General features: G+C 33.0%; 1 protein-coding gene across 1 annotated transcript; it reads left to right on the top strand.

Moving 5' to 3' along the window:
• The first annotated feature begins 7,829 nt into the window (after window positions 1-7,829).
• LOC138317632 (uncharacterized) lies at window positions 7,830-11,099 on the top strand. The gene is made up of 3 exons (XM_069259431.1): window positions 7,830-7,981; window positions 8,494-9,594; window positions 10,799-11,099. The coding sequence occupies exons 1-3, from the start codon at window positions 7,933-7,935 to the stop codon at window positions 10,861-10,863; spliced, it is 1,215 nt and encodes a 404-aa protein (XP_069115532.1). The 5' UTR covers window positions 7,830-7,932; the 3' UTR covers window positions 10,864-11,099.
• Window positions 11,100-13,799: the final 2,700 nt, after the last annotated feature.

The raw sequence follows: 13,799 nt of genomic DNA, 5'->3' as shown, positions 1-13,799 counted from the left end.
TCATGTTTTCTCGATATCATATGATCCTGACGGATGACACGCTTTTTTGTGGTTTTTGTTTCGTCATACAGTAAAATCAACCATGTGGCATGATGTGAACAAAACAAAATGTAAGGCGAATACGATGTTAAATCTGACGGAATCTTGCAATAAGCATGATAATCATGTAAAAGAAATACAGATAATTCAATTGGCAGAATATTATTTTAGTGCGGTATTGCTCTTGCGAAAAGTGCTTAAATAAGAATTCCGTTAAAACATGACCATTTACAGTAGTCTTTTTAAGAACATTGTATAAAGGATCATGTGTCACTTTTGACGACACAAAACAAATGGTCTCGAAGTTGGAAGATGGCCGGCAAAAATGATATATCTGATTTCCCCCGATTAGATGTATAGTTTTGCTACTCCTGACTCGATAGCCGTACTAAAGTAACCTCAAAGACAAACCCTAAGAAAAGTTTTAGAAGGTAGTGCCAACCGAAATCAGGATGAGCTAGAAAGAAAGAGGACCTAGAATCGTTACATAAATAAATATCAATATAATGTTATGCATTATGTTATTACGATATGTAGGGAGGACAAAGGAACACACATCTGTACAAGAAATGGCAGCTCATGTCTGGAAACATGTTGCAACTGTAGATTTTCAAAGGACATTAAAAACGTTTAAAACGCTGAGGGGACCGTATTTATTATAAAATCCATTATAAGTGATGGATACAATATGATATATGCTATTGCTATGATATTGATACATCTGTTTATCAGTTAAAGGAAGGTCATGAAAGGTCAATTTATAGGCAATTTTATCACGCCTCGATGACAAATGTTAAATTGTTAAACCATTAGCTTAGCATTTTAGGAAACATAATCTTAAATAACACTAAAATATATCCAATTATTCATTGAGATGTAAATACCGAAAAAGTTCTAAAAAAAATTAGCTTGTGAGGTAATACAGGGAAATCGAGATAATTTTACACGTTATTACTTCTATCGAAAGATATATAGTTACAAGAGCTCAAGTATAATGACTAAATAGCCAGAACAAGAATATTACCTATTATATAACACCTGGATTAAGTTTCTATAAAGTGCATTCCAATCAACCATGTCGAAAAAATGAAAACAATAATGCTAGCAATGTACCTACCGGGTATAAGTCATGGCGAAAATTAATAAACCGAGAATATAAACGCCAAACAGAAAACATGCCACCTTTTGACGCAGTATTTGTATGTATTAAGATGTATTTATCATCGTATATAAACTTGTCTGTATCAGACATAAACCTATTAACGAAATGAATTAAAGTGTTCAAACTTACATTTATTAAAATATATAATCAATGATAAATACCACTTTAAATGGTACGCTGGTTTAGAACAAAATATTAGAAATATTTAAAGTGTGCTTATCACCTGACAGGTAACCTTTTGAAGATAATATTTGCTTTTGAAATTGATTGATGTAAAATAAACACGTAAGCAATACATTGGACGGTTTTCAGTTATTAAAAATTCAAAGATATGGAACTGGATAGACACCTTATATGGTACGCAACAAATTTATTTTTATTTTGTAACACACCAAACGTGATTGATTCGGGCATTCCAATGAGTATCACTTCTGCAAAATGATTTTAAAACACTAATAATGGAATAGTTTTATTTCAACGTTGGTATTTCAAAGTACAACGTTTTAAAGTAATTACATGGTTGATATATTATGTTTCAATTGCGATGATTATATGGTTAACTAATATCCACTGTAACAGGCTTGAATGCTGTTTTATGATAAAGGTACTTGATTTTTCTTTATTAGCGATACTTAATAGCAACAGTCCGCTGTAGGTAAATTATTTATTTTTATCATGTATCTCATAAACGAATTCAACAAGCACATTCTCAAGAGGGGACATTGAATTTGGTTTTTTTAATAGGTAAAATTATGGAAACCAATTACATGCAAACGTTAACATTCACTTAAGATATCTTATACTTTTGATATATAAAAGGTTAATTAAAAGAGCCTGTGGCCAATACACTAATAGAGAACTAATTGAATGTCATAACAAAATAAAAGAAATTCCGTTATTATTATTAAAATTTCGATATTTACATTGAATATTGTTCCACGTATAATGAAATATCGATGGCTAACGGAAATATCTTCAAAGTACCAAACCACATGTAATAAAATCTAAGTATTATTCAGATTATGGGTCGCGAGTTCGAATCCCATGTTGAGGGGATGATAGGAACTGACGACCACGGGCTAGCGGTTTTTTTCGGGTACTTCGACTTCCTTCCATCAAATCAACCTGATGTGTCCTTAAATAATCCTGATTGTTATTAACTAACCATAGATAAAAAAACAGATACTGCATTTCGTCTTGTTTAAATCACATTCCGTTTTTTAGATGTCTCTGTAACAAAAACCACAATCCCGTCGTTAAAGCTGTAAACCAGATTTGATATTAGAACGATACAAAGTAAAACACTGATTGAACATCGGCTTGAAGAACTAATAAGTATGTAAACTCATCATATATTACCGATTAATTTCGTGATGTGAAACTGACATAGCAGTTTATGATATGATGCCTGTATCCGATGTTTTTTTGCATAACCCCAAAAGGGTAGAAGCTGCCGCTGTCACTATGTGACAAAGCATTCGTATTCATTGTTTGTTAATTGCAAGATTACAAGATAATTTGGGGAAGCGATACATAGAAACAATTTTTTGTCTTAGGTTAAATGATTTTAATATTTTTGCTTGGACCGAGCTAAAAAAATGCTTGCATCCTCACTGCGCAAACATCAATTAAGCATTGCATCTGGAATATCGAAATGTGACGAAATACGAATGTTGAAAATACTTTTCAGATGGTGATACAAATATAAATGTTTATTTGATATTAACTTTTAAACAATAACAGTTATCTGAAATTTAACTCATAAGATAGATCTATTATTCTATTATGAGCACATTCTGAAAAATTATATGGCAACCGTCAGAATCACTATCTAAAATCTGTCTGGATTAAGAGTTATCAGATACTGCAACATGGCGATCATTTTCACGGCCCATTAGAGCACGTGAACAGTAATGCTTGATTATTGACTTTGTTATTTTTATATCACGTAAATATATAATTCTTATATAGTATCTTGTTTAGTTCTATTTCAGAAACAAAAAAAGAGCATCCTATTACCTTTAACAATTCTTATTCACATCAACTGGATAATATCATGATTTTGCATTGAATCTAACAATGTGTCTCCTTTTCAACTTGTAATAAAGCAAACAGTTAATCATGAAATGAAATGGCATCAATGCATGAAAAAAGAAAACGCGACAGGAAATGACTTGCAGTAAGACAATCTTTGAATCATATGTCCCGTAGTATTGCTTGCTAAAGGCAATTAAAGATGATCCTGCCTATTTCTATAATATAGTATGCGTTTATGTATTGATATCTTTGTTTCGAAAGATTGAGGTAAACATAGAACTAAGATAATGTAAGCATGAAATCATTTCGTCATTCATTAACTACTATATAAATCTAAGGGGTTCATTTATGGAAATTGCGATCTCTACTTCCCGGAAATAAGCTGTTGATTTATTAATGACGTCAGTGATTAGCATAAATACATCAAGTAGATCGATTATCATATTTTCTAATTACTGTATATATCCTGATTTGATTTATATTAATATGTGAATATGGCTTAGTGATAGATGTAGGCTATGAATAGGTGTCAACGCCGAGTTTCTCAATATACATGCACACACTGCGAGATGTACAAAAATGTAATGCCTTAATGTTTTGTACTTCTCATTGTGTTAAAGTCGTCCTTGACGAAATGAAGCAAATATCAATTAATCAAAATATAGAGTGAAATGGACTTATCCATTAACCATCCTAACTCGTCCTTCTTCTACTGTATGTATTCACGTTTACAACGAAAAAGTGACGTTATACCTATTGATGTATTGCAACGTCCATGTGATGATGCAAGTGTGATAATATTTCTAAACAAATGCAATTCACCATTTTTCGTTACAGTTTGACAGGCAATACTCAAACATGTGTCTGAATAGAGGACAATGTATATATCATTGTCCTCTATTCAGACACATGTTTGAGTATTCCCTTTCATACTTTAACGAAAAATGGTGAATTGTATTTGTTATATAACCATCATAACAAGACTTACCGCCAATCCTCGGCATGTTGTGGTTGCCCAGCCAAAATCATACAGTCGGATTGAGATATCCCTGTCCACTCGACAGAACCATGGGAGATTATATTTAATACCAAGGAAACGTATAAGTCTGACATAGAAATTTATTTGTCAAGGTAACCAAAATGTTTAATTTGCTGGCCAGAATATTTACTGAATTGGCGGCTGCCAGAAAAAGATAATTAACAGCCGTCAGATAGGGTTTTTTTTTGGCGACCGTCAGATAGATTATTTGGCGGTCATCAGATAGATTATTTGGCAGCCGTCAGAGAGATTATTTGGTGATCATCAGATAGATTATTTGGAGATCATCAGATAGATTATTTTGCAACCGTCAGATAGACGTTTAGGCGACCTTCAGATAGATTACTTGCCAGCCATAATATAATTTAGTGACGAGCTCCAAAACATTTTGTTATGCTGAAATATAGTGTCCTATTTAGCCTAATACGCTTCCGTAAAATCCATTACATACACGATGCCTTTAGTTTAATAACTAATGTACAATTTTGTATACGAGTTCATGGATGTATGCCCAATTGATTACTTTTTTTTCTATTTTATTGACCACTCTGTATCACGCAGCATGTTGCGGCACCAGCAAGTGGTCAACCATACAAAGTATCGTGTTCTATTAGAGTCATTGTAGCCTGTCTACCGTGTTAGAATTACTACTGCCGATAACAAATTCAGAAATAATGCATTGCTATGTACAATGTAAAAATGGCTCAAATGATAAAACTAACACCATCGTAGACATTTTGCAAAATAGTTTACATAATAAGCAGACAGTTGCATGGCAATAAGTTAATATCACGTTTTTGGAGCAAAAAAAACGAGTTGTAGAAACGGAATATATTCTGTGGATATCTTTTTTATATGTTGTTTTTTATATTGTTGTTGGGTTTTTTTTTTTCATAATATTTCGGTTCAATAATTTGCCTTCATAAATGTACAACCTTAAAGATGTACACAGCTTATTAGATACAAACACAGGTTTCTAAAGGTGAAAATAGTTTGATAAAAATGAAGATATTATCAAATTAGTGAAACTAGACACTGTCTAGTACAGGATATGTTTGTCCGATCACCTGATGTATGATTTTAACAAAGGCGTAGATCTTACAATTAAAACGACAGTTAGAAATTTAACATTATTCTGGACTTACAGTTATGACAAAACACTATATAACTGATAACAAAACAATTCGAGTAAGCTGACACCACAGAACTACATTCATTAACACTACAATGGCGACGTGGTGACTAGTATTTATGTCTAGGAGTCCGGTGTAAAATGGTCCAGGTGAGATTTCACAGATTTTTTTTTTTTTTATTACCGAACCGGCGAGAAAACCATTATGATATTAAGATAGTTTGATACAAATGTTTTTTGACAATCGCTAATGTTTATAACCATAACGAATCACGAATTAATGGTTATGTTTATTATAAGTAATAAATGACTCCCTGCTCGGAACGCCATGGTAACTGACAGTGACGGTTCTGGTGTGATAAAATATTCTTTAAATAACCCCTTGTACTTGCCTGCCAAATTAAATGAAATACCGACCAATAACTGGGGTTTTTTCGTAACAGCCGACGATGTATAACTTATTCATATTTAAATAATCTTTATGGTACAGATATCTCCGTAAGCAGCTATTCTGAAATCTCTATCACGACTTTATTTTATCAACTTATAGTTTGTCATTTACCTTTGCACGGGTTTCGCAATACATTATGAAGACACTTAATATATTAATCTCTGCCAACGATATGATAAACTAAAGTAGTTAGTATTATCCAAACAACCAGATTTTCCTCGGTGAATATGTTTTCCTGATGAGGAACAGTATATCAATAATAAAATTTAGAAATAATAGATATTCTTGTGAGTTTTTATTCTGTGTATAATTGTTTTTCTACAATAATCAGCAATACATGGTTTCTCAAAGTGTCCTTGAGAGTAAATGCGACACGATGTTTACACGTCATATAGAAACATAATAAGTTATAACAAATTAAACACAAAATGCACATGTGTTCAATTAGGTGAAAGGTTTACCCCAAAAGAAGATGTTCGATCATGTCTCGTTAGATATGCGTTTATAGAATTGTGTTAAAAAGCGATATTGATAATCCACATTGAAATTAGCATTACACATACCATATAACATGCAAATTAGGTTAGGGCGCAAATGAAACAAAGCCACATGTCGTGATGTGTTTTTAGCGCTTTGTCACGATATCATTTTGTTTGTTGATATTAATGAACATGTTCCGGAAAATGATTAAATTTCATAAGATGATGACTAATGGAACGATTTCGATTGATCGCGTTTATACGTTTTCGGTTTTGCTGTGTTACATCGCAAGCTATTTTGGTTCAAAGATATCTAATTGTGTGATATAAATTTCATTTTCTATATATTCATCCAATCCATAAAATTATGTGTATGAAAAAAAAATTATATTAAATCGATTCAATCCATCAAATTATGTGTAAGAAAAAAAATCTTTGATTCGAAACCAGTAACATTTGTTATTTATTTACTTATTTATTTATTTATTTTTTTATTTATTTATATGTTTATATATTTATTTTTTTATTTATTTATTTATTTTTTTAATTTATTTATTTATTTATTTATTTATATGTTTATTTATTTCATTTTATTCATTCATTATTTATTCATTTATTTATTTTATTTATTTATTGTTATTATTGTTATTTATCTTATTATATAAGTCACTCTAAATCAGTCTTGATAAAAATCATAAACCTGTTTATAAAGGACACCAAAGGAACAAGAGGTTAATGATATAGTAAGTTGCACCAAATGTATATGTTATAGGTAGACAAGTCCGGTATAGATAACCTTTACAATTGCATATTTGACAGTATGTTTAGTTATCATTTGCGTGTATTTGATTATTCATAATTTATTTGGTAAATCATCATAATAACAACGTAAATAATGACTTTCATCTAGTGATACATCATCGAGCTTAATGACCGTATAATTGAATTAATTAGCAATAATGAAATAGAGACGTGACTTACATTCGGTACATCATTTATTGTGTGGCAAGATGTATAAAATATAAAATATATATATATCAGTTGTGTCTTCCGATTTTTTATTTGCTTACACCTATAAGGTAGTATTGTTGTTTTCTTGTTAAACGAAAACAAATTAGTAATAATGTTCCTGAAAAATGGAGTCATGTGTCTTTAAATTGTCAATCAGCAATTAGTTGTAATGTTGAAATATACATAGATGTATTTAAGAAAAAAAAAACACTTAAGTATGATCTCGTAAAAATGTATTTAATGTGAATAAGTGTATTCATTATTGAGACCTCATTATAACATGAAACGTCAGAACGCCATTCTAATGTGCATTTCTGGAAAAAAGTGTGTATTAAGCATAGCGCTACAAACAAGGATGTTTATCAAATGGTGAATATTTATAAGGCCGATGTCAAATACCTGGACGTTTCGACAGCTGGTAGGGACGTCGCGATTTTTAATGAGATCATGCTTTTGGGTTCGTGAACATATATAATGTGCCAAACTTTTGATAACGTAACATTGTCAGGAACTTTGTCTGTTGCCAATGTTCACTGATCAAGTCGTCAAATTTCAGAATTGCTTTTCTACGAATATACAGAAATGGATGTGCAAGTTTTAATTTCGATTTTTGTGACGCTGTCTGTTTGTGGTAAGTGATTAATTGCTAAATAATGTATATGTAACGTTATAAAACCTTGCCAACATGCATGCATCATGTGGTTCACTTATATTAATGGTAAAAAATTAATGTATTTCCATATTGCATTGATGTTATTGTTCTATCTAGCTATATTATATGCGCTGCATTTTCTTTGCTACATTAGATATTATTTTCAATAGAAAAAACTTTTAAGCAAAGTTTTGTGCATGTTAAATTAAAATCGTTTGTTTTGTTTTCGTTTGATTATGATTAGTGACTCTTGCTGCACTAACCGATTTGAGATTTGAGTTTCGTATTGTATCATTACATAAATTATATATACATTATGAATGTTTTGATTTTCTATGTGAAATAAGTAATCATTTCTATATGTATTAACTGTAAAGTCAAATATTTCGTCGCCATATTTATATCTGATTGTATTTTGCTGATTGTTTTCTGTAATAACAGAACAAAACCATATAGGTATATATATATTACACTATTGTAATCAATTGCAGGTGTTAAAGCAATGTCGCCGATGATGCAAGATATGAATGCTGATATTATGAAAGACATAATGAATCTACGAAAAAAGATTGAGAATCACCAAAGAACATTATCAAATAAAGGAGCAGGAAAAGACACAAATAGCGTACTCCCTGCAGCAGAAATTGCCATGCGTGAGTTTTTCTCCCCTGACAGAAAAAGTCAAGTGAGTACAAAAAAGTCTAAAAAGTCAGAGGATAAAAAGCCAAAGAATACTATCAAAGTACCAGACGTTCCTGAAACACTTAAAAACTCCGTGATATCAGATACAAATGCTGTCCCAGTTGAGAAAAAGAAAACAAAGGCATTAGAAAAGAACTCTAAATCGGCGACTGATTTAAGTGCAAAAGATTCTGCAACAGAACAAAGAGTTCCATCTGATCAACCAGTCATTGGCAAAAGTGAAACAACAGGCGCTCCTCAGACAACGTCAATGTCGAAAACAAAACGATCAAGGAGAAGGTCAAGACGAAGGAAATCTTCAAAGAAATCTAAATCTAACCGGGAAAGTACTCCTGCGCCTGAAACAACAACAACGGCGAAACCCGCAACATCTGTACCTACAGTTCAACAGGTACCAACGATGGATACTGGCCTTCCGAGTGGTGCAGAGACAGCTCCTGGACATTCAATGCAAACAGCAATGACCCATATGCTAAGCCAAGGGCAAATGATGGTGGCTTCAATGCTGGCAAGGGCATATCCTCGTTTGATGAGACTTCTTGGAGGTGCTTCAAGTCAAGGCCCAATGATTGATCCTAATGTAGCATTGATGATGAACGGTGATCCATATTTAAACGGGCCCGCTATTCCCGGAGATATGTTCGGTCAAAGTTCTAATACTAAACAACATGGGCAAAGCAAACAAAGTTCTTCGAAAAAGTCGTCGTCGTCATCAAAACGTGTAGAAGTCACGAAAAATCCCATGCAGCTTTATATGGAAAGGGAATTGTGTTCTGAAACTCCATCCAGATTGATCCGACAATGTCAGACAACACAAGACTGTAGACATAAGATGAAATGTTTTTCCGGATACTGTTGTGCCTCGAGCCATAGACATGCCGAGATGCTCGGTAAGTTTTTCTCATTTAAAACAATACACACTTTAAAATAACACTTTTCAGATCGTATAAGATCTCCTCAATTAGCATGAAATCACTTCGTCGTATTTCATTAACTACCTTTAAATCTTCATATTTTTCCAGAGAGTTTTTGTGGACAAAAATATATTTCTCTATCATTTTTTCTTCGTTATTATTTGTTATATTAGAATAGCGTAAAATTATATATACATATTGTTTGTATATGGTTCAGTGTATCTTCATAACTCTATTTAGTCGCTGTTAGGTGCAGAGAAACTAACTGCTGGAAATAGTACTAGTCATTATCTTTATACATAGCATAATTGCTTTATTCATCTCTCGGTTGATACATATTTTTTCATAAGGAAAAAGTATGTGCAGATTTCTAAAACTATAACCTCCTCATAAGTGACATCAAGTTACCAATGACACAAATCGCCCTTGACATGTCGATATAAAGGCATTAGTGTCAGAAACACAAAACCTGCCGGTCAACGATTTTTTTACCGTTGTCATACGTGTGCCATTGATCATTGTCAATCCAAACTCCCTTCTTATATTTGCCCACGCCCTACTTTGCATATTGTTGTATTAAATTACCATATCCTTTCATTTTTCCCTCCAAAATTTTCTGGAAAAAAATAAGTTGATTACTTGTATAGTTTGACATAATTTTATTTTTATAAATTTTTTCCTAATTCAAAAATGTAATAAGATATTAAAAAGTTCATTTTTAGATTTCAACTTTTATATATGATGCCTCTATCAGTTTTTGTAGTCTATTGATAAGGTGTTAGATAGCAGGGTGTAGAAACATAATGTGATTGTTTGTTACATATGTATTTGTAATCGTACCCCCCCCCCATATTTGTTCCATTGCTTAAACTTTACATGAAGTGTGTATTATGCAATTTGTATATGATAACCACAAAAATCTTAATTGTTAATATTGTATATGCATGAGGTAAATATATCCATGCTTTAATCTCAACCTCCATGCTTGAAAGTTTGAATAAAAAACGTATGTTTGAATCATCTCCACAACTAACACCACTTTTTTTTACACAGGGCATGTTATAAACAAAAATCGATAATGTAGCAGATGATAGAGTCTCATTATACATATTGTACAATATTAGACATTGCAAAACACAAATGACATAATCAAACTAATAATGTACCTTTCTGTTTTCAGATAATTTGCCTGAATACATCGGTATGCCACCCCCACAAAGATCATGGCGGAACTTTTTCAAATGAGGAAATGTTTATCTCTTGTTCAGTTAATGTGTGTTTTATATCTGCTTCAAATATACTCCGTGCTTTTCTCTGGGACCTCTAACAACCGGACTTCCTGGTTCTAATTATTTATCACAATTGTAGAAAACAGAACTAAACAAAAATTGACATGGGGACGTTATGTTTCTTTTGTGTATTCTGTTCAGTGGATCTCGATGTATGAGGGTGAAATATGTATAAATATATATATTTTTCTAGTTTGTCGTTCTTGTTATTTTTGTACTGTGTTATTGTATTCGTGACATGAACTTCTGTTTCTGTACTTCAATAAGTGTATAACAAAACTAGAACCATTTAGAAAACAATCCAGTCACACCTACTGTTATTTTATAATCAAAGTCTAATCCAACTTTTATTTTTAAATTAACATGTCTCATCAAACTATTAACGTTGTTAGTTTAATTTTTACATTCAATATGTTTCGAATAAATAATTCTTCGTCAAATGATATAAACTATATCTGATAACGGAATGGGTCAGTGTAGGCTAACATACGCCAGTATACGGTGAGACAGTGGAACAGTTGTGGTGTGAGCTGTCATCTCTGTGTGCCCACCTGTCAATCTTCTGGTGATAAATCACCCACTTAACGCGTTACTTGAGATAAACATTAACATATTATACCTGTCGCAAATTGAAGGGCTGTCAAAGTGCCTGAATCGTCAATATGGATAGAATAGAATGGTGGTGAACAAACAACCCCATACATCCACTTGGAAAACAAAACGTAAATGAAATTTTGATTTTAATCTTTTCATACATTACCTTCTTCAAGACACGTCCATTAACTTGAAACATTCATAACTGTTTAGTTAACGGCACATCATGTCTCATCAGTTATAACGTTCCTGAGAGTATACCAATGCCTTGTACATCATTAGAAAATAAAAAATGATCATGGTGAATTTTCTAGGTCATATAGCAGTATACTGCGACAATCCGAATTTCCTTTCATTTCTGGAGTTCTTTGATATGTCAAGTATATCCAATCGAATACGCCGTGATAACGGCATACTCATATCATGTAACCAATTAATAGTAATATTTAGCGAGGAAAAATGCAATGCAACAACCCTAGTCATTGAAATAATAGTTGAGCGGCTAAGGTCGATTTTTTGGCAAAATCGTTCAAAATTTGAAGAAATCATGAAACTTTGCATATGACCTCCCTAGGACATAAGGCTTCAGGAAAAAGATGGACACCAAAAAATCACGGCACCTGACGGCCGCCATATTGGTTTTCAAAATGGCCGTCAAAACCACCTTCCGCGACCCATTTTTCGCATTCTATACCAGCTAGGCAAAACTTTAAACGTCTATACCCATATTCCTGACACTTAGGAACATTTTGTTAGTGTTAAACTTCATGTAGAAGGACCGCCATTTTGTATTTCAAGATGACCGCCAACTCCGGGAGCTATATCTGTATATAATACATCTAATGGCTAAGCTTACTTTAAACAAATAAACACAGGCAAATATAGTAAGAGTATTTATGGGTTTTTTTGTTTGATACATAAATAATTTTATTCTTATTTTAACTTCAAAATGACCGCCATTTAAAGATCCAAGATGGCCGTTTGAAGTTGTCTCCGTATTTCACTCTGTAAGAGAAGCAAAAAGTTAAAATGTTGACACAAATGGGATGCCTTGAATGATCTTGGAATGTATCCTTGAATTGCAACTCTATAGGCGTCATCGGATGAGTATCTTTCATGTGCTTCGAGTCCTCAACTGGAACATCTTCAACTCAACAATGCTTGGCCGAATCAATCCCCATCTGTAGATATCTCCCAGCTCTTACCTTGTCGCTTCTACTGCGATCAGTCGGGCGCCTTCTCTCCTGTTTTAAAAGTGCATCTACAGCTGATTTCTTGTCACTTCCCATTACTGCCAATGTTGGATATAGCTTTTAAGTTGAAGATGCAGGAAACAGGAACACCAATTCCTACATGCTAGGGTATTGATACCTTCTTCTAACCCTTTATACTTCGGCTTCCTACTTTGAAATCCCTCCTCACAGTGTAACTCCGATGGAACTGTTACCCATAACCACTTGTCAATGAGAACATCTTGACAAACAGTTCACCTTATGGTGTTTAAGAACATAATCTACCTTATTTATCATGTGTATGAATGAATTCCTTCTTTAGATCATAAAGACATCTGTCATCCCTCTTCATCATTAACAAAGTTGACGAAAGTATTGTATTTTAGTGGCTTCGTCTTCTTTAATCTTTTCAAGATATGTGCCAATTTACTTAGCACCTTGTCAGGGCGACCGCTATACTTTCTTTAAGGAGCTGGGGTTGTAGAACGCGTAAGAGTTATTGTGGTACAATCATCAGCTGCACTACTTTTAGTTACATATCGATGTCAACCTGAAATAAAGCCAGCAAGGTTCCAGATGACAATATCATTGAGTTAGTTTTCAGTCTATGTGTTTGCCAATCTTGGTTATGCTCTCTATCATCTCCACAGCTTGCACTTATTTTTAATGACCATATATACATTCTCTTTGAAGACTAACAGTTCTCCTGTTCTCCATGCGATGGCTGCTACTTATTTTTACCCAGTCCTTGATGCCGTATGCATGTTTTACTGACGGTGTTTATAATGCATTGCTAGTGTAGCGTTTCATCTCTGTTCTTAATTCAACACCATCATCTTTCTTCATCACCATCTTTATCTCCTAAGCATGCAACGGAATTGGAAGTTCTAGCTCGAGGGCACAGCTAACATTTGTAGAAAAAAAGGACTTGTATTAGGTTAATTACTAGGGCCACTTTGTCAAATTGATAAACGTTCCACAAAGGGTCATGTCAGACCAGGTAGACATCCAAGCTTTTGCGGCAAAATCTTGCTATGAACTTACTCGAAGTCCGAAGTCCTGATGT

Source organism: Argopecten irradians, chromosome 3, assembly GCF_041381155.1.
Source record: "Argopecten irradians isolate NY chromosome 3, Ai_NY, whole genome shotgun sequence".
Taxonomy (NCBI): Eukaryota; Metazoa; Mollusca; class Bivalvia; order Pectinida; family Pectinidae; genus Argopecten; species Argopecten irradians.
Note: the sequence above shows the minus strand (reverse complement) of the source record. Positions and strands in the feature narration are given on the sequence as shown.